This window comes from Lacerta agilis, chromosome 2 (genome assembly GCF_009819535.1).
Source record: "Lacerta agilis isolate rLacAgi1 chromosome 2, rLacAgi1.pri, whole genome shotgun sequence".
Lineage (NCBI taxonomy): Eukaryota > Metazoa > Chordata > Lepidosauria > Squamata > Lacertidae > Lacerta > Lacerta agilis.
In genome coordinates this window covers 17,554,914-17,575,830 of record NC_046313.1, presented here as the reverse complement: position 1 = coordinate 17,575,830, position 20,917 = coordinate 17,554,914, and the positions used below count along the sequence as shown (strand labels likewise).

Here is a 20,917-nt window from a genome sequence, read left to right as displayed (position 1 = left end):
CTAAGTTTGTTCTTGTTATGAGCTTTCGTGTGCATGCACACTTCTTCAGATACACTGAAACAGAAGTCACCAGACCCTTAAATATAGTGAGGGAGTGGGGAGGGGTATGACTCAGAAGGGTGGTGGGAATGGGTGATCAGCTGATAGGTGTGGAAAACCTGTTGACGACTCTTAACGGCTGCAATTTGGTCTTACAGGGAAAGGCAAGGGGTGAGATGGCTAAAGATAGCTTTGTCATGTATAATGAGATAAGAATCCAATGTCTTTGTTCAGACCAGGTTTCTCCATGGTTTTAAGTTTGGTGATTAGTTGCAATTCAGCCACTTCTCTTTCCAGTCTATTTCTGAAATTTATTTGTATTAAGACAGCTACTTTGTGATCTTTTATACAATGTCCTGGGAGATTGAAGTGTTCTCCTACTGGTTTCTCTGTCTTGTGATTCCTGATATCAGATTTATGTCCATTTATCCTTTGGCGTAGGGTTTGGCCTGTTTGGCCTCCGGATTGTAAGCTCCTCTGTGTGCAACTCTTTTTTTTTTTACTGGGACATGATTGTAAAAAACCAACCAACCAACCGAGTTGGGTGGGAGAGGGGTAAATGGTCATTTGAACCTACCTTACCATTTTAATCTGATGGGAAAGAAAACCCATTCAAGTGCCATCTATCAAGGATGCTTTAGCTGAGATTCCTGTATTGCAGGGGGTTGGGCTAGATGACCCATGGGGTCCCTTCCAACTCTGCAACTCTATGATTCTAAGGTAAAGCTCGGTGCTATTGGTGCAAGAGGAGTCAATATGGTAGTTATATCCCCTCTCCCCCCTGTTCGAACTGTACTAAATGCACTTTGGAGAATTATTACATTGCAGACAGACACCGCCAATTAGTACACCGGCAATATCTGGGTCACATTAGGAAAGGCAGGGGGCATGCACATCGCCCATAGGATATGCTTCAAGTTGCACGACGTTGCAACTGTTACTCCCAAATCTGTGGCAGCTTGGAAGATGCTCTTGGAAAATTAATGCGGAGGTTGGGAAGAATTCCTATCAGGTGCCAGTTAAGAGATCTTACATGTGCAATCGCAGAAAATTAGAAGGTTACTTAGGCCACCTCATGAGAAGAGAAGACTCCCTGGGAAAGACCCTGATGTTGGGAAAGATGGAGGGCACAAGGAGAAGGGGACGACAGAGGATGAGATGGTTGGACAGTGTTCTCGAAGCGACTAGCATGAGTTTGGCCAAACTGCGGGAGGCAGTGGAGGATAGGGGTGCCTGGCGTGCTCTGGTCCATGGGGTCACGAAGAGTCGGACACGACTGAACGACTGAACAACAACACGTACTCAAAAGTGCAGCACTGTGTTTGGCCTGTAGGGGCAGCACAGCAAAGTAAGAAATACGAGATAAAATAGTCCACCGGGAGGTCTATTCCGCTCCCATACAAAGACAGTACCTACTTCACTGAAAACAGACAATTTTTTAAACACAAGATCACTTTGCATAAACTCACCGCGACTCTTTTCTCTTTTTGCCTTTGTAACGAGACTCAGGAGCTCTTTTGCTCAATTTACTGTTGTATTTAAACCCCGAGGAGGTTGAGAATTTTTATGCATGCTTTTTATTTACTAAGAAAGGGAGGGCATTGGTTCTTGGCATGTGGCTGTAGAAATTCAGCATGTAATTCAGCTGACTGTCAGGTGAACGCGGGAAATTTCCATTTAAATTAGTCCCTAGTAGGTGGTACATTATTCTTCTGCCACGCTGGGTAATTGTCCACTTGGGGATTTCTTGGAAATTGTAGGGAATATGCTTTCGAGATGCTGTATGCGCACGTTTGCGCATGGAGGGTGGGTGGGTGGAGAGACAGCGAAGATGAATTGCTGAAAGCCTTGCACTTTGTAGGAACAATAAGCTCAGAGTCAGAGAAGGAAATATGTGGCCCGTCTATTAGCACTGTGTTATACTTTTATAATAGGATTATAGCTATAAATGATAGCAACATGTTCATTCCCAATGCAACCTTGCTCCTATAATCACATCTGAAACAAAGCAGAATGGAGCTTTTCTTCCCTGCAGAGACATGGAAAGTCACTGCAGGAGTCTCTAAGTGTCTCCCTGCTTCCTCCCAGGCCGGCAGGGCAAGCACCCCATGAGGTGCCTTCTTGTCACCCTCCCAGACATGGAGCCCGGGGCATACCTCCCTCCCACCTTGCGACACCACTGTACCCAAGGCAGCATGGACTTTGAAGACGCTCGAACTCAGGACGGAAGAGTTTGGCAAAAGAGAAAGTTTGGCAAACCCTCACTGTGATCAGCTCCTGCCCGGAAACCTATGTCCCCACTGTGGAAGGACGTGTGGATCCAGAATTGGCATCCACATCCACCTACGGACACACCCGTAAAACAGTGTTCATGGAAGACGATCTTACTCGGCTGCGAGTGATAGAAGAAGAAGAAGAAGAAGAAGAAGAAGAAGAAGAAGAAGAAGAAGGGGCATAATAAATATAATGCTGATAGTGGCAGAGAGGGGGTAGTAAATATGATGATGATGATGAAAAGGATGAAATAGATTTCTCACTGGATATCCTTGACTGATCCCTTTTCCTTTTAAACCTCCATGCAGAGGGATTCTGCACAGTCTCCCTTGGTAAGCTATTTCACTGCTGAATTTCTCATCCTCCGGATTAGTAACATCAGTCTGCTGGAAGGAAATGCAGACCCCCTTTTTTGTGCCTAGCGATTACAAACAGATGCTGAGCTGATTGCTTTTGACTATGCATGGCGGGCAAAGGAAGGAAGTGGGGAACTTTCATCTTCAGATGCGATACATAAAATGCCACACATCTGGAGATATAACCAAAGCCAGAACGGAACAGTGAATTATTATTATTTTTAAGTGAGTGGGAGAGAATAAAGAGCATTATTTACATAACATGCTTGTATCCCACCATTTCTGCAAGGAAGGAGCCCACACCAGAGCTCACCACAGGCTGACATGTTTTGAACTCACAGCACCCTTGCGAGATGGACAGACATTTTGCCCCTCTCCCCCCGTCAACAGGAAACCCTCCCGCAACAGGTCTTCCTCCCCTCAAGAAAACACCATTAGGGCTAGTGCTGGCACAGCACTTAAAATAATGATCGATGTTTCCTGCCATGTGAAATGTCTGTTAATGTAGGTTCGCTGTCACTGTTGCTGTGCCCCTTGTCCAGTAAGCATCTTTCAGATGACTTATTTCAACCGACAGCAGAAGCTAAAAGGTAAGGAGTGATCCCAGAGTGAGAGAGGAGAAATCCCTAAACTCCTCTTCTCCCTTCCCAGCTGTTTCTGCTTTTCTTAAAGTCCCCAGATGGCTGCCCAAAATGGAATGTGGCTCTTGGTCCATCTCTAGGATAAAGGATTCAAGAACCCATGAGGCAGGCCATTTGTGTGCTCTCCTAATGTTAAAGGTAAAGGGACCCCTGACCATTAGGTCCAGTCGTGGACAACTCTGGGGTTGCGGCACTCATCTCGCCCTATAGGCCAAGGGAGCTGGCATTTGTCCCGGGTCATGTGGCCAGCAAGACTAAGCCGCTTCTGGCATAGGTATCTGAAGAATAGGTATCTGGCATAGGTATCTGAAGAAATGTGCATGCACACGAAAGCTCATACCAAGAACAAACTTAGTTGGTCTCTAAGGTGCTACTGGAAGGAATTTTTTATTTTGTTTTGACAAAATACAAGAAATGTGAGGGATAAGACTGAAATATCACCCCTTTCCAATGCATGTCTAAGTAGGGCAGAGATTTGTGCTGGCTTTTTAGATGGAAGAGCCATAGCTTGCAAAAGGCCCCAGGTAAAGGCAAAGGGGGACATGGGTGGGGCTGTGGTCTAAACCACCGAGACTCTTGGGCTTGCCGATCAGAAGGTCGGCGGTTCGAATTCCCACGACGGGGTGAGCTCCCATTGCTCGGTCCCTGCTCCTGCCAACCTAGCAGTTTGAAAGCACGCCAAAAAATGAAAGTAGATAAATAGGTACCGCTCCAGCAGGAAGGTAAACGGCATTTCTGTGCGCTCTGGTTTCGGTGTTCCATTGTGCCAGAAGTGGCTTAGTCATGCTGGCCACATGAACCGGAAAAACTGTCTGAGGACAAATGCCGGCTCCCTCGGCCTGTAAAGCGAGATGAGTGCTGAAACCCCAGAATAGTCTGCGACTGGACTTAACTTTCAGAGGTCTTTTACCTTTTTTTAAAAAAGGTAAAGGACCCCCGGGCAGTTAGGTCCAGTCAAAGGCTGGGGCGCTCACCTCGCTTTCAGGCTGAAGGAGCCGGCATTTGTCCACAGGCAGCTTTCCGGGTCATGTGGTCAGCATGACTAAACCACTTCTGGTCCAACAGGACACCGTGACAGAAACCAGATCGCACGGAAACGCCGTTTACCTTCCTGTCGCAGCAGTACCTATCTATCTACTTGCACTGGCGTGCTTTCAAACTGCTAGGATGGCAGGAACTGGGACCGAGCAACGGGAGCTCACCCCGTCGCAGGGATTCAAACCGCCGACCTTCCAATTGGCAAGCCCAAGAGGCTCAGTGGTTTAGACCACAGCCCCACCTGCAACCTGGCATGCCCAGGTAGAGCTGGGATTGTTACCTGCCGGAAATCCCGGAGAGCTGCTGCCAGTCATAGTAGGCAGTTTTGATCTAGAATGATGGACCCGGTGGCCTGTCTCAATATAAGGCAGTTTCCTCTCCGCTACTTCTGATTCCAGTTGAGACTTACGATGCTAACCTGTTTGGGTTATAATAAAAATCAGCCCTTCACTTCCCTGCTCTTCTTGAAGCTGCTGGTTTGCGTAGAAACCGAGCCACAACCATTACCCCAGCCTTGTTTTTTTTTCTTTTTGACCTGGTCTGGGTGTCAGCAGAAGATGGCCAACTGACCCTTTCGGCAAGATCTGAGAGAGGGGAGGAGAAGGGAAAGACTGGAGCCTCAGTAGGGAATTCACTAATTGCTCCAGCAAATATTTTCTAAGCCACAGATCAGCTGGTGTGCTGGGCTCCATCCCAGAAGCCAACCCAATTTATTTGTCATGTTTCAACACTCCCTCGCCCCCCCTTGTTCATGCTGCGTATTTAATCACTTGGCAGGTATGCAGAAACTGCTCCAGACTCTGCTGACACCTTTTGAAATACAATTAGCTCCTTACCTTGCTAAGGAGGCAGACTGACAGCTAAGAAGGGGGTGGGGGGAGAGAGCAAGAGAGATAGAGGGTGTGCAAGGGTACAAACAAGGGTGGGGGTGGGGGTAAATGTGAATGAAGGAACAAGGAGCCAATAGCATTCAGCGCCGGAGTCGCATGAGAATCTTAACCAATGAGCAGGACCATTGTATCTAACTTCATTAACCCCAAGGTTCTGAATCCACCCCCCACAAACAGATTCCAGAGTTCAGTGCTAGTTTTGTGCCATTTTTTGCCATGAGCCCTGCGTTTCATGCCCCCACCACCCAACTAACTAATTGACACGACAATTCAGGGTCACGAATTAATAAATAAAATAAAAATAAAATAAAATCCAGCCTTGTCCAATAGACTCCAAACAGGTGACAAAGCTTTGTGCTAGTTTCGTGTGCTGCAAACCCCATGTTTTGTGCTGCTCCCCCCCCAGCTGAATAATTGACACTCAAACTGGAGTCACAAGTAGATGGCCAAAACCCCAACCTTGTCTGATTGCTCCCAAACCAGGGCCAGATGAAGCTACTGTATCTCCCCTCCGTACAATGCAGTGCAACTTTTTTTTCCATTTATTAAGATGGAGGAAGAGGCTAGTCCATTAGGTAAACTGAGTCACTGCCCCACCAAATTCTCTCTGTTCTTTGACAACCGCCATCTGCCTGCCTTCTTACGAATGGTCCAGGGTGGCTGTGCCGCAGGTCACAACCAGCTGGTAGAGGGCAACGGCTGGCAGGGCAAAAATGGTGTGTGGAGGCATTGCTCACCTGGTGTCCCCAGTGAAGGTCATTGTTGGTGGAGAACGGAGGAGGTTGACAGCAGCTGGAGCTGATCTCCCCACTGCCTCAACCCTGCAGCAATCCCTCTCGCTTACCAGCCTCTGCTGTTGGGAAGACTGCTGGCAAGTGAAAATTTCCTCCTAGCCTTGCCACTGTATTGCCTTTCCTTTGGCTTTGTAATCACGCAACTCACCATGCCGGAAGAAGACCATTTTGATACGTATTTGAACTCCTTTTCTATTATTTGCACCCATGGCAGAGTGCGGAATTTAATATGTACACATAAATTACCGCTCCCCACTGAAATCAATAAGAAAGAAGCTTGTTTGGGGTTAATGTTTGGACAAGACTGAGATGAATAAAGGGGAGAGACAAGTTGTTGACGTTGTTTTTTCAGTTCACAGAACACTAACTACCCACAGATCTCAGTTTAAAATAAGGAAAATACATAATCCATATGCATAAATATACAATAAACTTGGTTTATAGTTAGAATGTTCCAAATAGATAAATATGCAATTTCCACAACACCAGAACTTTATAACTAAGATCAGAGAGAATTACTAAGCAAACCCCAATGCAAAACACACTGGGTAGAACTGAATGATGTGCTCTTCCAATCATTCCATCTGCACATGCATTGCAGCTTGCCAGACTGAACTACCCCCTCCTCCTAAACAAAAGCTGTTTTTTGGGGGGTCCCCCAAGCCAATTTGTGGTGTGGGGCTGCATGGGGGGGATCCCCTTTACACAAGTGTAAGTACTTGCCCAGGGCTTCTGCTGATGGGATTGGTTGGGTGAAACCCACCCTCTAGCTTGCGTTCAACTAAGTCCTACTTAGAGGAGACTCGCTGAACATTAATGAACCCAAGTTCATCACGTTTATTAAGTTCAACGGGTCTACTGTGAGCAGGACTAGCATTGCCTCCCACCCACCAACCCAATCTCACGCTTTCCACCCATTCACACAACCGCTATCACCATCTAATGCAATGTTTGTACCAGCCAATCCCGCATGCTCAGGCCACCGGCATTCAGCAACGCCACATCCCAGGTATGCTTGCTACAGCCTCGTATCCTTCTAACAAAGGATCGTTGCAATGCATGCACAAATATCAGGTTCACCAGTTCTTTTTCTGCAGCACGAATGGGCTCAGGGCTCACACCCACTGTCTTATCAAATGCTCCCTATCCAATATACAGTGAACAATCAGTGTCATGCTGAACATCAAATATACAATGTGTTGTAAGAATTTTAAGGTATTTTATTTATATATATTGTTATTAATGTACCAAAACAAATAAGGCCACATGTCTGAAAAAACAGCACAGGAAGACAGGCCTCACTCCATTCTGACTCCCAACTGGCCAAGTATTTCTTTGTCCCCTCCAGCTACTCAGCAGCCCTCTGCCTGAGTGATAATCTCTGGCATCCTGATACCTGAGTGCCAGACAAAAGGGTGTGATTAACTTGGCTGGGAAATAGGGAAATGTAAATATCTTTTGTTTCACTTGATGGGTTTTTGGTGGAGGGCAAGAGGAGACATGGGGGCAGGGTCCAAGATGTTCAGATCACTGCTACCAGACCCTCCCAATTTGTGATGTAATTCTAATGTATGGAGGGGTGGTCTTGAGCTGGAGGGGGGCAATTTCAAAAGTCTACATAGGAGCTTGCGCGCCTTTGTTGGGGGTCTTTTGCTTGCAAGACACCCTGCTGCAGCAGTTTCTAATAAAGGGCTATCGCCTTGCTTTGGGAGATTCTGTATCGTCTCTATTTATTCATAAGTGCTCTTGAGAGGAGGGGAGCCCTACTAAGGCTCTCCCCCGGGTTTGTGGACTCCCTTCTGGGGTTGAACCTAATTTTTATAACAAATGCCTGCTAATTATTTGCTTCAACTCTTTTTGACACAACGTCTTCATGGGTTCCATGTTCTGCCATGGCCCTTCCCGTTGCATTGGCAAGAATCTGGGGAGAGGACAAGTTTTGGATGTGGAAAACACAGACACACCAATGAGATCAACTGGAGGAAAACAGGAGCTGTGGGTATCTGTGCAATTGCCTGCTGACTGGGAACCTAAGTTGCACATTGTTTAAGCAACCACCCTGCTATTCAACATTAAATTAGCACCAACACTCTGCTAGGGCACATTACAAGGCGCTCTCATTGTTGTTGACAGAACTGAATCCCTTGGGATGCTTAAAATAACATCTCTTCCTCCCTTGTGTTCTTCTGGGGTGGAGAGTTTGGCACCCCAAGACTGAACAGCAGCAGCTGCTCATTAAAGGGAATACGGGAAGCTGGAGGGAGCCAAGAGAAGAGAACAGACAGGTGCCTTACTTTGCCAAACACTGACACTCTGTGGCCATTTCTCAGCATCACAGCCATAAGCTTAGGCTTTCAACAACAACAAAAAACCCAGAACAAGCGTTCACAGGACGGCTGATTGAACACAGCTAAGTTTTGATCAGAGCAGAATCACTGAAATCATCACCCACTTAGTAATGTTCATTAATTTTAGTCGGGCCTCCTCCGAGTCAGACTTAGTCAAATACCACCCAAGAGAACCATGTCGTGTGGCACGAAGCAGGGTTTGGATTGCTCTGCTGGTTCTCCTGGGCGGAGAAACTGAAACAAAGCTCACGTACAAGTAAAGTGGTACCATGGTTCTCGAACTCAATCCGTTCTGGAAGTCCATTTGACTTCTGAAACGTTCAAAAACCAAGGCGTGGCTTCTGATGGGCTGATTGGCCCCAGAAACAACGCCGACAGCTGAAGCACTCTCGGGTTTGCGATATTCGGGAGCGGATTTGTTCGCCGACTGAGCCGTTCGGGAACCAAGGTACCACTGTAACTGGTTTGCTCATCCATTCCTCTCCCCTCTCCTCTTTCTTCTCCCTCGCTCGTCTCTTCAGCTCTTTAGATTTAGAGTGTCAGCTCTGTCTTATTTTGCTGTCTTACTCTGTACAGCATAATGCAAGTAGTTGATGTTGCTATATTAATTAATTGTGTGTGGGGGGGAACATTGGTGTTTGAGTTAATCCGTAATACCTCACGTCTGTTTTCTTTAACTGCGGTCCCTTAAAAAAACTGAATGGAAAATATATGCATTGTTTAATAATGCTATGAACACAGGGAAGAAAGGAAACAACAGCCTGCTTGCTTGAGGCTTCGGCCTGTAGAGGGCGCCGTGCAGCCATTGTCTCCCTTGGCAAACTGGGAAGAATCAGGGAGGAACAGGCAGCCTTGTAACATAGAAAGCTGCCATATACAAAGCAACGATATTTAGCTCAGTATTGCCTGCACTGACTGGCAGCAGCTGTGCAGGGTTTCAGGCAGGCAACTTCTGCACACAGAGGAGATGAATGCTCTAGCACTGAGCTGCAGTTCATATCCAAAAACTCAGCTGTTGGGCCAACACTCTGTCCTCATAACTAACATTGCCCAAAATATATTTGGCTGTGTATATTACTACTACCTGATCTGTTCCCAAACTACTTTCAGGTTAGGGAATATGAGGGAAGGTTGCCACTTCCATCCTTGTGTTGTTACCTTTAATGGACAGGCTGCAGTGCCTTTAATAACTAGCTACATAACAGCCAGAAAGGCAACAGCTAAAGCTGCCTCTCTGTACGGGAATCATTTTAGTTCTTGCATTTCTGCCTTGTAAAGTGGAATTAAAGGGGGGCAACCATAGCCGTTCTGTTGCAGATATTAAATATTGCGCAGTTTGAAGCGAGTGGAAGCATAAGAACTGACTCCTTCGGAAATGAAGGATCGTCTAGATCAGAGGTTTTCTACTTTTTTTGACTCCACGGCTCCCTTGACCGACTGCATTCCTTCTGCAGCACCCCTGTGGGGCTCAGGAGCCCAGTTACGTCACCCCTTGCCTGCAGAGCTGAAAGCCTCTCACCCTTTTTCGAACACTCCTTTGTGGAGTGTTCCCTCAGCCTCCTCTCCTCTCCTTGGGAGTCCGCCAGGCGGCAGCCGTCACCACCCTTGGTCCACCCCAAAGAGAAGCGACTCCTCACACTGCCCCACAGGAGCCCGGGAAGAGGATGCCCCCAGTTTAGTGGCGCAATGGAGACTGGCCAAAGGTGAATGTGTGGCCAGCACCTTACCTTGGGAGGCAGCAGAGGCAGCAGCTGGGCCTGCATGGCAGAAAGTTTCCCCCTTCAGCACCAGACACTCAGCTCCCAGGCAGGCCTTGCACACAGCAAGTACAGTGGTACCTCGGGTTACAGACGCTTCAGGTTACAGACTCCACTAACCCAGAAATAGTACCTCGGATTAAGAACTTTACTTCAGGATGAGAAAAGAAATCACGCAGCGGCAGCAGGTGGCCCCATTAGCTAAAGTGTTACCTCAGCTTAAGAACAGTTTCAGGTTAAGAACGGACCTCCAGAACGAATTAAGTTCTTAACCCGAGGTACCACTGTACAGTGCAGAGGCAATTGTATTTCATCCAGCAGAGCTTTACTGCTGCTGAGGGCAAATGAGCATAATGGGGACGCAAATCCCATACATTCAGGATTGGCACTGTCCATAAGAAAACCAGCTGCAGCAGATTTAACTTAAGAGTTTGGATTTGATATCCTGCTTTTCACTACCTGAAGGAGTCTCAAAGCGGCTAACATTCTCCTTTCCCTTCCTCCCCCACAACAAACACTCTGTGAGGTGAGTGGGGCTGAGAGACTTCAGAGAAGTGTGACTAGCCCAAGGTCACCCAGCAGCTGCATGTGGAGGAGCGGAGACGCGAACCCGGTTCACCAGATTACGAGTCTAAACCTTAACACTAAGCGTACAGAAGACCACACCAGAAGGAAGAGAGACAGAAAGAGAAAGAGTGAAACCCAGGCTCCTTCTGGCCTTGTTTTTATAGTCGGCATGGAACTTGACAGAAGAGACAACAAAACCACTTTAAGCTCAGCTTCTCAAGGAATAACCCAAACATCATGAAGCTTCTGCTTGTTTCTTTCACGCAGAGAAGCTTCCAGAACCCCCTTGAATTAAGTAGAATAGGAAAGATCTCCGCACATCGGATCAATACTTTCTGCACTAAGAAATGCAAACTGACACAGACTTCTGCTTGGAGTGTGTGTGTGTGTGTGTGTGTGTGTGTGTGTGTGTGTAGAATCTTAGTTAATTGAGTACTTTCAATGTTTTCTACTAAATTTGTGGATGGGGGGGGGGTAGCTGCCTCCCTGCCCCACTCCCCTTGGCTACCCTGCACCGCAACGGTGCAGTCATACTAATAACTGCTGCTGCCACCTTTACTTTTACCACAAAGGGAGGGGGGCAGGGCAGGATCATCTCTACGTGATGTGTCTCTGTGCAGTAGAGCAAAGGATTGCGCCTTTTGTCAGCCGCTCTCAGCAAATAGAAAGGAATAAGTGCATGGCACAAAGCCCAGGAATTATTGATTTCTGTTTCATTGAGGATGAGCACAAGGAAACCTAGAAAATAGACCCCCCTGGCAGAGGCAAGATCGTTGGGAATGCTACAATGCTCCTCTGTGTATGTGCATATCGAGACCAATTAAAACCCCCAAAGACAGTGCTAAATATATATTTTTTACTGACGTGAGCAGGCACAGCGTGAATCCTTTCATCGCCACCCAAGAAGCAGAATGCACGCAAGGCACTAGGACACGGTAACAACAATCCAAAGAATAATTGCTTTTAAAAGGGAAAGCTAGGAGATTTCTAGCAGGCTCCATATCTCAGACACACTTTGTCTTGCATTTAGTAAGAAGTAAAGTCAAACCACTGCAGTCTTAAGAGGTATTTTCCATCAGATAACCCTCTGGGTTGCACCTTCACATTCCCCCCCCCCCAATTCTGAGCACTGGGACAAATCCTATTACAAGTTGAGTCCTGTTTCAGGATGCTCAGTGCCTTCACAAACAGGCAGTCAGTGGAAAGTTCAGCGGTTTTCTGTAGGGGCCCAAACACAACATGCTGCCATGCCAGAATTTTGCAACCTATTCAAAGAACTGTGGCTGGACAGCTCATCACATGCTGAATTCCTTCTGGCAATGGAGGTCAGCTCACCTGGCTGGAGCTTTACAGTCAGGTGCAGCAGGAGAGATAGGTAGGTCTGGCTGGCATAGGCAAGGCCTTCCACACTTCCTCCTCCTGCCCCCACCTCTCCTGTTCCACTGTCTCCCAGGACCAGGAGAGGATTGAAGGAGGAGGGGCAGAAACAGGTATTAGTAGTAGTAGTAGTAATAATAATAATAATAATAATAATAATAATAATAATAATAATAATACGATGTTGTTGCTGCTGCTGCTGTTGTTGTCAGATCCTTGTGGTGGTTACTCACGAGTAACGAGGCAGACCTCCGACCTGTCTTTTATCAGGTTTTATTAGTGCAAACTATTTACAGTGCAGAGCAACAAAGTTCGTGTCCATCTCAGTCACTAGCAGAATCTGGGAGCGGCCCCTTCCGGCTACGTCCCCAACATAAGAATTTCGGAACCCCGAGTCTCCTCCTCCCCTCCTTGCGTTTCATCCCTCTGCGCAATTGGGGTGACGGAAATGTCGTATACCTCCCTCCTGGTCAGCCAGACGAGATGAGGTGCTGGGGCTCTCCGCAGTGTCTCCAGCCCCTTCCCCCCACCAGGCTGCCCATTTTGCTCTGCTCCCCACTAGAGGCGTTGCTGCTTCCCTTGCTGGAAGAGGTACTGCTGTCCAGGTGGTATCGGGGCTCTCTGTATTCTGACAGAGCCTCAGCCCCCCCCCCCACTGGCCGATGGCAGTTCCCTGACAATCATTATTATTATTTATACCCCACCCATCTGGCTGGGTTTCCCAACAGAATATTAAAAACACGATAAAACATCAAACATTAAAAACCTCCCTAAAGAGGGCTGCCTTCAGATGCCTTCTTAAAGTCAGATAGTTGTTTATTTCCACAGGGTGGGCGCCACTACCGAGAAGGCCCTCTGCCAGATTCCCTGTAACCTCGCAGGGAGGGAACCGCCAGAAGGCCCTCGGTGCTGGACCTCAGTCTCCGGACTGAGCGATGGGGGTGGAGACGCTCCTTCAGGTATACTGGGCCGAGGTTGCAAGCAAGCACATGAAGACGGTGTCTGCTTGGGTGGGGGAGATACATAAGCCGAGGTCGGGGCCTCTCTGTTGTGGCAACTGCCTCATTGGGTGCACACCTAGGAGTAGTTGAGAGACATAGAACTGATGGACATGCCTCCCCTTAACTTGTAAGGGTGCTTTTGACAATAAAGAGTTAATTCCTCACTCTGGACATTCCTTGTCTGACAGCGCCTTGACATGGGAAACTGGTAATAAAGCCCATTGGTGTTTGAGGGCAAAGAAGGAGGGGGACGAATCAAGTCTGCCTGCTGCATCTCCCTGAGCAGCTGGTCAATCTGGTGTGTATTAGGCTTGGAGCTGTTATAAGAATTTAATGTTTCAAATATATAAATTAAATGTTCATAAATGTAGAAGGCCAACACATACATAAGTATATAAACTATGTGTCTGAAATAGTACAGGAGAGCAATCCTGAAGCCATTTTGACTCTCCCAATGACCTCAAATATTCCACATTGTCTTTTGCTTACAAATCCTGTCTTAAGGGCATATTTGTGTATGAATAGGGTGAGCCTGTGACCTGGACTCAGGAACTAAAGTATTAACCATCACAAAAGAATGGCCAGGCTGCCCAGGTAAAACAATCAGTGACCATTATTAGGTATCCTGGCAAACAGGATTTCTGCTGGAGACCACCTCCTTCTGTGATGTATGTATGATGTTTTTTTGGGGGGGTGGTCTTGGGCTACAGGGTGGGCAATTTCAAAAAGTCTATATTTGCACACCATTGTTCTGGGTTCCTCCTCCCTCCCTGCGTGTGGGGAGTGAGGACCCTGTTGCAACAGTTTTAATAAAGATCAGGCTTACTAGCCGCTTTGCTTCTCAATATACTCTATACGGGCTCTTGGATACCCCATAAGGGAAAAGGGGCAGTTTTTTCTTACAACAGAGCCATAGCACCTATTTGTACCAGTGGTTCCTGATGCAGTCAGAGACCTGCAGCAAGAGGGAATGCTATGCTTCAGCTTCATTTTAGAAGAATAAATATGTTTGAGAGGACCACAAATCTCTGTTCCCAATGGACACGCATTCTGAAAGTTTCTCTTCCTTGTCCACTGAACCACATCCCTTTATTGCAGATGAAATACCTAACTTGCTGTATTCACAACCACTGCTTCGACTGAGAACCTGCACACCCCCAACCGGCATGCATCAAAACAGTGGGGGAAACAATCCATTCATTGACAGGTTATCTTGCTTGTAAATGCAAAAGGATTATGGATGTATGTACGAGGAGTATTCGCTTGAGTGTGTGCCCCATTCAGTAAACTTCACCTGGTGTTGTCTTGAACCACACCATCCATCTGTCAGGTGCCACCAATAACTGAAGCAGAACTTTCCACCTGCAAACATCTGGTTTTGGGAAAAGCTCACTCAGCTAGAATCTAGTTTATGATCAGCAATGAAACAAGATGTGCACATCCATCATACTTCCACTGAGTCAATGGTTGCGGTCTCATTGTCATTTCTGGTGCAACCTACTAGACTACGACAACAGAGAACCTCCTCCAAACCAAGAGACCTTCAAGTCAGAAAAGCTACGCAAAACATTATAACTACTTTCATATCCCAAATGTGAAACCACCACGACCTTGTTGGGCAGCCTACATCTCAAACTCTGTTTCCATCAACAAAGAATTTTCAGTTTTGCAGTCTCCCAGTTGCTCAAAGGTGTTCCCAACCCTGTGCGCCTTGATCTGCATGGAAAGAACACTTCTTGTCCCCAGAGATAAGTCTCAGAGCCCAGAAATACACCGAGTACTCGGGGCCATTGAAACGCCCTCAAATTTTCAGATAAATTGCTTGGCTCCCCCAATGCCTTCACCTTGAGCTGATGACTGCCATATCCACAATCTTGCAAATACAGCTGGGTAACGTGAACAGAAAGAGGCCTTGTGCAAAGTGGAAGAAATTGCTGGAATGCTCGACTTCCCACCCTCCGCCGACCTATTCCACGGGGAGGTTTTAAAAACAGAGACTCCTTTTACCTGGTAGTAATAATCCACATACTCCGTCTCGTAGCGCCGAGGTCCGAGGCCCTCAGCAGACAATGCATCCTTCAGTAACTCTTCACAGCCTAAAAATAAGGAGAAGATGTTCAGAACTGCATTCCTTCCAATAGTTTAGGATAGAAACACGTGTGCATGCCTCGGCTAGAGGGAAGGTGAAGAGGCATTTGGGATATTGCAAATATTAATTATTAGTAGCAGGGGCGTTGCGCCATTTGCAAGCACGCGGGGTGGGTTAAGGGTGCGGAGGGTGCCCTCCATCCTCCATGCTCCCCGTACCTGACTGCCATGTTGTTCCCAGTGTTCTTTTTGGGAATGAATGTCTCTCTCCAACATAGCCTTTGGGGCTAGTGAAGATGAGTAGTAGCAATAGCACAAGCTGTTGTTCCTGCTGCTACAGAGGTGCTGAGTTCCACCCGGAATTGGGGGGGGAGGGTGCTCGTCGCATGCAAATGACATCACACATGTGATGTTGCACATGTCAGGAGGAGGCTGCGGGGTCCGCCCAGGTCCACCACCACTGCAGAAAGGCCAGATGAGGCTCAGCCCCTCAAGATTTGGGGGGGGGTCCTCAACCCCGCCCCCACATACGTTGTTGTTGTTGTTTATTGAATTTATATACCACCCTATACCCAGAGGCAGTTCACAGAAAAGATCAATGTAAAAATTACAATACATATAATCAAAATAAAAACAACCCAATAACAACCCTCCCAAAAAGAACCACATTTTAAAGAATGTTCATAAGGTCAGCCAAAAGGTGAAAGGACCCCTGACCATTAGGTCCAGTTGCAGACGACTCTGGGGTTGCGGCGCTCATCTCGCTTTACTGGCCGACGGAGCTGGCGTACAGCTTCCAGGTCATGTGGCCAGCGTGACTAAGCCGAAACCAGAGCAGCGCATGGAAATGCCGTTTACCTTCCCGCCGGAGTGGTACCTATTTATCTACTTGCACTCTGACGTGCTTTCGAACTGCTAGGTGGGCAGGAGCTGGGACTGAGCAACGGGAGCTCACCCCGTTGCGGGGATTCAAACCGCCGACCTTCTGATCAGCAAGCCCTAGGCTCTGTGGTTTAACCCACAGCTCCACCCACGTCCCTAGTGTAAGTATAGTATAACTCTGTCCAAGTGAAGTCTGGGAGAAAACTCTGTAGACTGTATGTTTGACTCAGAACTGGTAACTTGACATGCACCACTCTCCTTTCTGCCGCAAATTCTGCTGCGCGTCTTACTGTCTCCTCTTGCCGCTGTGATACCACCACTCCTCTGCCTCCCTCACTTCCTTGGCTTTCATCCATCTTTTGTATTAGAATGTTTGAGCTGTCTTTCATTTCAAACGACTTCATTCGCTCGCTGCTCTCTAATCTTTCATCTCTGCTTCAGCTGTACAGTTCCGTCCTGCCCCCTCTCCTTGTTAGACAGAAGCAAACCCTCCACACGCCTCTGTCCAGCTCCCTCGGCCCTTATCTGCTGCTTCTCTGTCTGCATTCATTTCACTTCTTAATTCTTTACCTCTTTCTTAGGCTTTTCCTAGATAAGATTTCCATTCACATTTGACATCTTTTTGTTCGGCTGTTTAACCATCCCTTCCATTCCCCTTTCTTTGAATATCAAGTGTTTAAGATTGTGCTGTTTTGCTAATTTTTAAATGCCTAGCAGTAGGTGAGATATAAATAAAATACATAGAGATAAAATAGCGACCGTGGTTGTAGCAGCAGCAGTAGCAACATAGGCGCCTGTGTCTTGGAGCAGTGTCTTGCCTCGGTAATGGAACGGATGAGAGCCAACAAACTGAAGCTCAATCCAAATAAGGCTGAGGCACTGTTAGTAGGTGGTTCCCTAGACCAGATGGGTGGGAGGTCACCTGGTCTTGATGGGGTTACACTTCCTCTGAAGTAGCAGGTTCATAGCTTAGGGGTACTCCTGGATCCTTTGCTGTCGCTCGAGGTGAACAGGGCAGTGGCGGAGGAAGGCTCCGCGATACCCGGGGCGGCAAAGGAAACACCCCGGGGCGGGGCGTCGTGATGCCACATTGTGACGTCACGACGCCCCGCCCCCAGGCATTTCCGGGAGTGCCGCCGCCGCTTCTGCAGCCCCCTTTTAAGCTGAAGAGCCCCCTTTTAAGCTCTGCAGCTCAAAAGGAGGCCGTGGAAGCGGCGGTCCGACGACAGAGTGCGCCTGCGCGAAATGTCGCACAGGCGCACTCTGTCGTCGGGCCGTGCGCTGCCGCTCCCAGGGTGACGGAGGGAGTGGCAGCGCATGGGAGTGGTGGGAGGGGCTGCCGCTTGTCACCCCCACGCGCCGCCGTTCACTCCATTGCCCCAGGAGCAGCAGCACTGCACACACTGTGCACTGCTGCTCCCGGGGGGACGGAGCGAGCGGCAGCACATGGGGGTGACAAGCGGCTGCCCCTCCCGCCACTCCCCACACATGGCCGGTCACCCCGGGAGCAGCAGCGCTGCACGGACGGGGTGCTCCCTCGGCCGTGCGCTGTTGCTCCTGGGGTGACGGAGAGAGCGGCAGCGCGTGGGAATGGCGGGAGGGGCTGCCGCTTGTCACCCCCACGTGCCGCCGCTCGCTCCATCGCCCCAGGAGCAACAACGCACGGCTGAGGGAGCACCCCGGGAGCAGCAGCGCTGCTGCTCCCGGGGTGACCGGCGGTGCGTGGGGAGTGGCAGGAGGGGCCGCCGCTTGTCACCCCCACCCTCCCCTGTCACCCGGGGCATGCCGCCCCCACCGCACACCCCTAGTGAAGCCACCTGGAACAGGGCACTCTCTCTCCTAACTCTCTCTCCTGCTTGGACTACTGCAATGCACTCTACGTTTGATGTTCTATTGTGTTTTTAATATTCTGTTGGGATCTGCCCAGAGTGGCTGGGGAGGCCCGGCCAGATGGGTGGGGTATAAATAATGATCATCATCATCTTCCTCTTCTTCTTCTTCTCAGGATTCTGGGCATTTCCCAGGATTCTTTGCAGGGAAGGCATGACTGTTTAACGTGCCGAATGGAGCTTTCCCCAGCCTTTCCTGGAGAGGCCAGGGATTGGACCTGGGAGTTTTTGCATGCAAAGCATTACTCCTCCACTGAGCCAGACTTTACAAGAGGCATTGCCTCTGGGAGGTAGTTAACGCTCTCTCTGCTACTGCTAACAAGCATGTTAGAAGCTCAGGGTCGTGGTTTCTTCTTCTTCTTTTTAATCCATGTCTGTGTTTCTATTCTAAGGACCCAAGTACAAAAATGGAACGAAGGTGCCCCATTCCCAAGTCCACCAGAAAGACCAATTACTCTTTTTCCCCAGCACTGAGCTGTGCAAAAGGGCACCAAGGAGGTAGGTTGCTTTGAAAACCAGTTAGCAACAACCCCCACTGTTCAAACTGTGAAAATCTCTGTCTCTTCTGAAACCAATGAAGCCCAGGAAGGCTGCAATTGCTTTTTGGCAAAGGTATGTGGTGTTACGGGACGCGGGTGGCACTGTGGTCTAAACCACAGAGCGTAGGGCTTGCCGATCAGAAGGTTGGCGGTTCAAATCCATCTGTTTATTTACCTATTCCACACAATCTCATGCGAAATGAAATATGGTAAACATTTTCACAAAACTAAAGCAAGGACCCAGGTGGCGCTGTGGGTTAAACCACAGAGCCTAGGGGTTGCCGATCAGAAGGTTGGTGGTTTGAATCCCCGCAACAGGGTGAGCTCCTGTTGCTCAGTCCCTGCTCCTGCCAACCTAGCAGTTTGAAAGCACGTCAAAGTGCAAGTAGATAAATAGGTACCGCTCCGGCGGGAAGGTAAACAGCGTTTCCGTGCGCTGCTCTGGTTCGCCAGAAGCGGCTTAGTCATGCTGGCCACCTGACCCGGAAGCTGTACGCTGGCTCCCTGGGCCAGTAAAGCGAGATGAGTGCCACGACCCCAAAGTTGTCCATGACTGGACCTAATGGTCAGGGGTCCCTTTACCTTTACCTACCGGCATGTGGTGTCATAGATTTGGGAGGGGGACCCCCTCCTAAATACTAGAAATTAATAAATGATAGGATTTGGGGTTATTTGGGGTGTAAAGGGAGAACTACAAGCTGCATAGGAATTCCTGAAACAGCCTATGCCAAAAAAAAAAAAAAAACTTGGCAATTAAAAGGGCCATTAAAAAACAATACAGGGAAATACAAGAGAACTGTCCTTCCCTTGCCCGGAGGTGTGAGCAGAGACTGAGGGTTTGGAAGGTTTCCAGGGTAACTGAGTGTGAGGTGATAGGAAAAGAGTCTGTTAGGAAGGTGTGCTGGGAAGAAGAAGGGGAGAAAGAAGACTGAAATCCATCTTGAGCAGGCTGGCTGCTTGTAGTGTACAAATACCTCTTGAAATGATCGTGCTGTAAGATCTGGACTCCCTCCATGCAGGCTGCAAGTAAAAGACCCCTGGATGGTTAAGTCCAGTCAAAGGCGACTATGGGGTTTACACAGCTCATCTCGCTTTCAGGCCAAGGGAGCCGGCGTTTGTCTACAGACAGCTTTCCAGGTCATGGGGCCAGCATAACTAAACCACTTCTGCCACAACGGAACACCGTGATGGAAGCCAGAGCGCATGGAAACGCCAGTTACCTTCCCACCACAGCGGTACCTATTGATCTACTTGCACTGGTGTGCTTTCGAACTGCTAAGTTGGCAGGAGCTGGGACGGAGCAATGGGAGCTCATCCCATTGCAGGGATTCGAACCGCTGACCTTCTGATCAGCAAGCCCAAGAGGCTCAGTGGTTTAGACCACAGCACAAGTGAGAAGAAGACGAAGACGAAGACGAAGACGAAGACGAAGAAGAAGAAGAAGAAGAGATTGGATTTGATATCCCGCTTTTCACTACCCGAAGGAATCTCAAAGCAGCTAACATTCTCCTTTCCCTTCCTCCCCCACAACAAACACTCTGTGAGGTGAGTGGGGCTGAGAGATTTCAGAGAAGTGTGACTAGCCCAAGGTCACCCAGCAGCTGCATGTGGAGGAGCGGAGACGCGAACCCGGTTCCCCAGATTACGAGTCTACTCTTAACCACTACACCACACTGGCGAATAAGCCATATTTCTTAAAGCTACAGCAGTCTCTGCCATGTCTCAGATCTCCAAAGGAATACAGACCCCGGCTGCGTACCCGGAACCCCATGGGATCTTGCTACCAGTCGGCAGAGATAGGGGGCAGCACCCAACTTTTGTAACAGGCTTTTGGACTGTGACATCCTGTCCCGCTATTCCCCATTGCAAAGCAGGGGAGTCACAAATAACAAGCAGCATGGAGTTGTCAGGAGAAGTGAAAATCACGCCAAATTATGCAGATTATTCACTGCAGGTTTCAAAGCAGAGGTGGGGGGAGAGAGGAGGAGGAAGGGGGGCTTTAGGGGAGAATTATAGACTATGCACATGGAGCTGTTTAGGAAGGAGAACGTCTCTTGACAAATGGAAGGAGCTTTGATGGTATAATAACACTGGTTGTAGGGGGCCCTTCTGTGTGTCTGCCTCTTTATTTTTGGCATACAGGACAAGAAATGAGGAAGCAGATGCCAAATGCATTTTATGATCCATTCTGAGGAGCCTCTTCCAGGCAGTGAAGGCCCCACCTCTTCTAATGTTAAGTGATGGTTGTGAGGAAGCCTGCTAGTAAGGGCATTAATTTGTTTCTTTTCAACAGCTGCATGCAAGAATACAGTCATACCTTGGGTTACGATAGCTGCGGGTTGCGTTCCTCATGGGTTACGAACACGCCGAACCTGGAAGTACCGGAATTGGTTACTTCCGGGTTCGGTGCGTTCCGCATGAACAAAAGCGCTAAATC

At 48.4% G+C, this 20,917-nt stretch overlaps 1 protein-coding gene across 3 annotated transcripts in view; it reads right to left on the bottom strand.

Annotated features, from left to right (window-relative positions):
* The window catches only part of RAB11FIP4 (RAB11 family interacting protein 4), a 192,552-nt gene that overhangs the window by 100,936 nt on the left and 70,699 nt on the right, over positions 1-20,917 (bottom strand). For all 3 annotated transcript variants that reach the window (XM_033138744.1, XM_033138743.1, XM_033138745.1), the window contains exon 3: positions 15,090-15,178. In XM_033138744.1, coding sequence (XP_032994635.1) covers positions 15,090-15,178 — 89 coding nt within the window. The remainder of the gene's footprint in view (positions 1-15,089; positions 15,179-20,917) is intronic.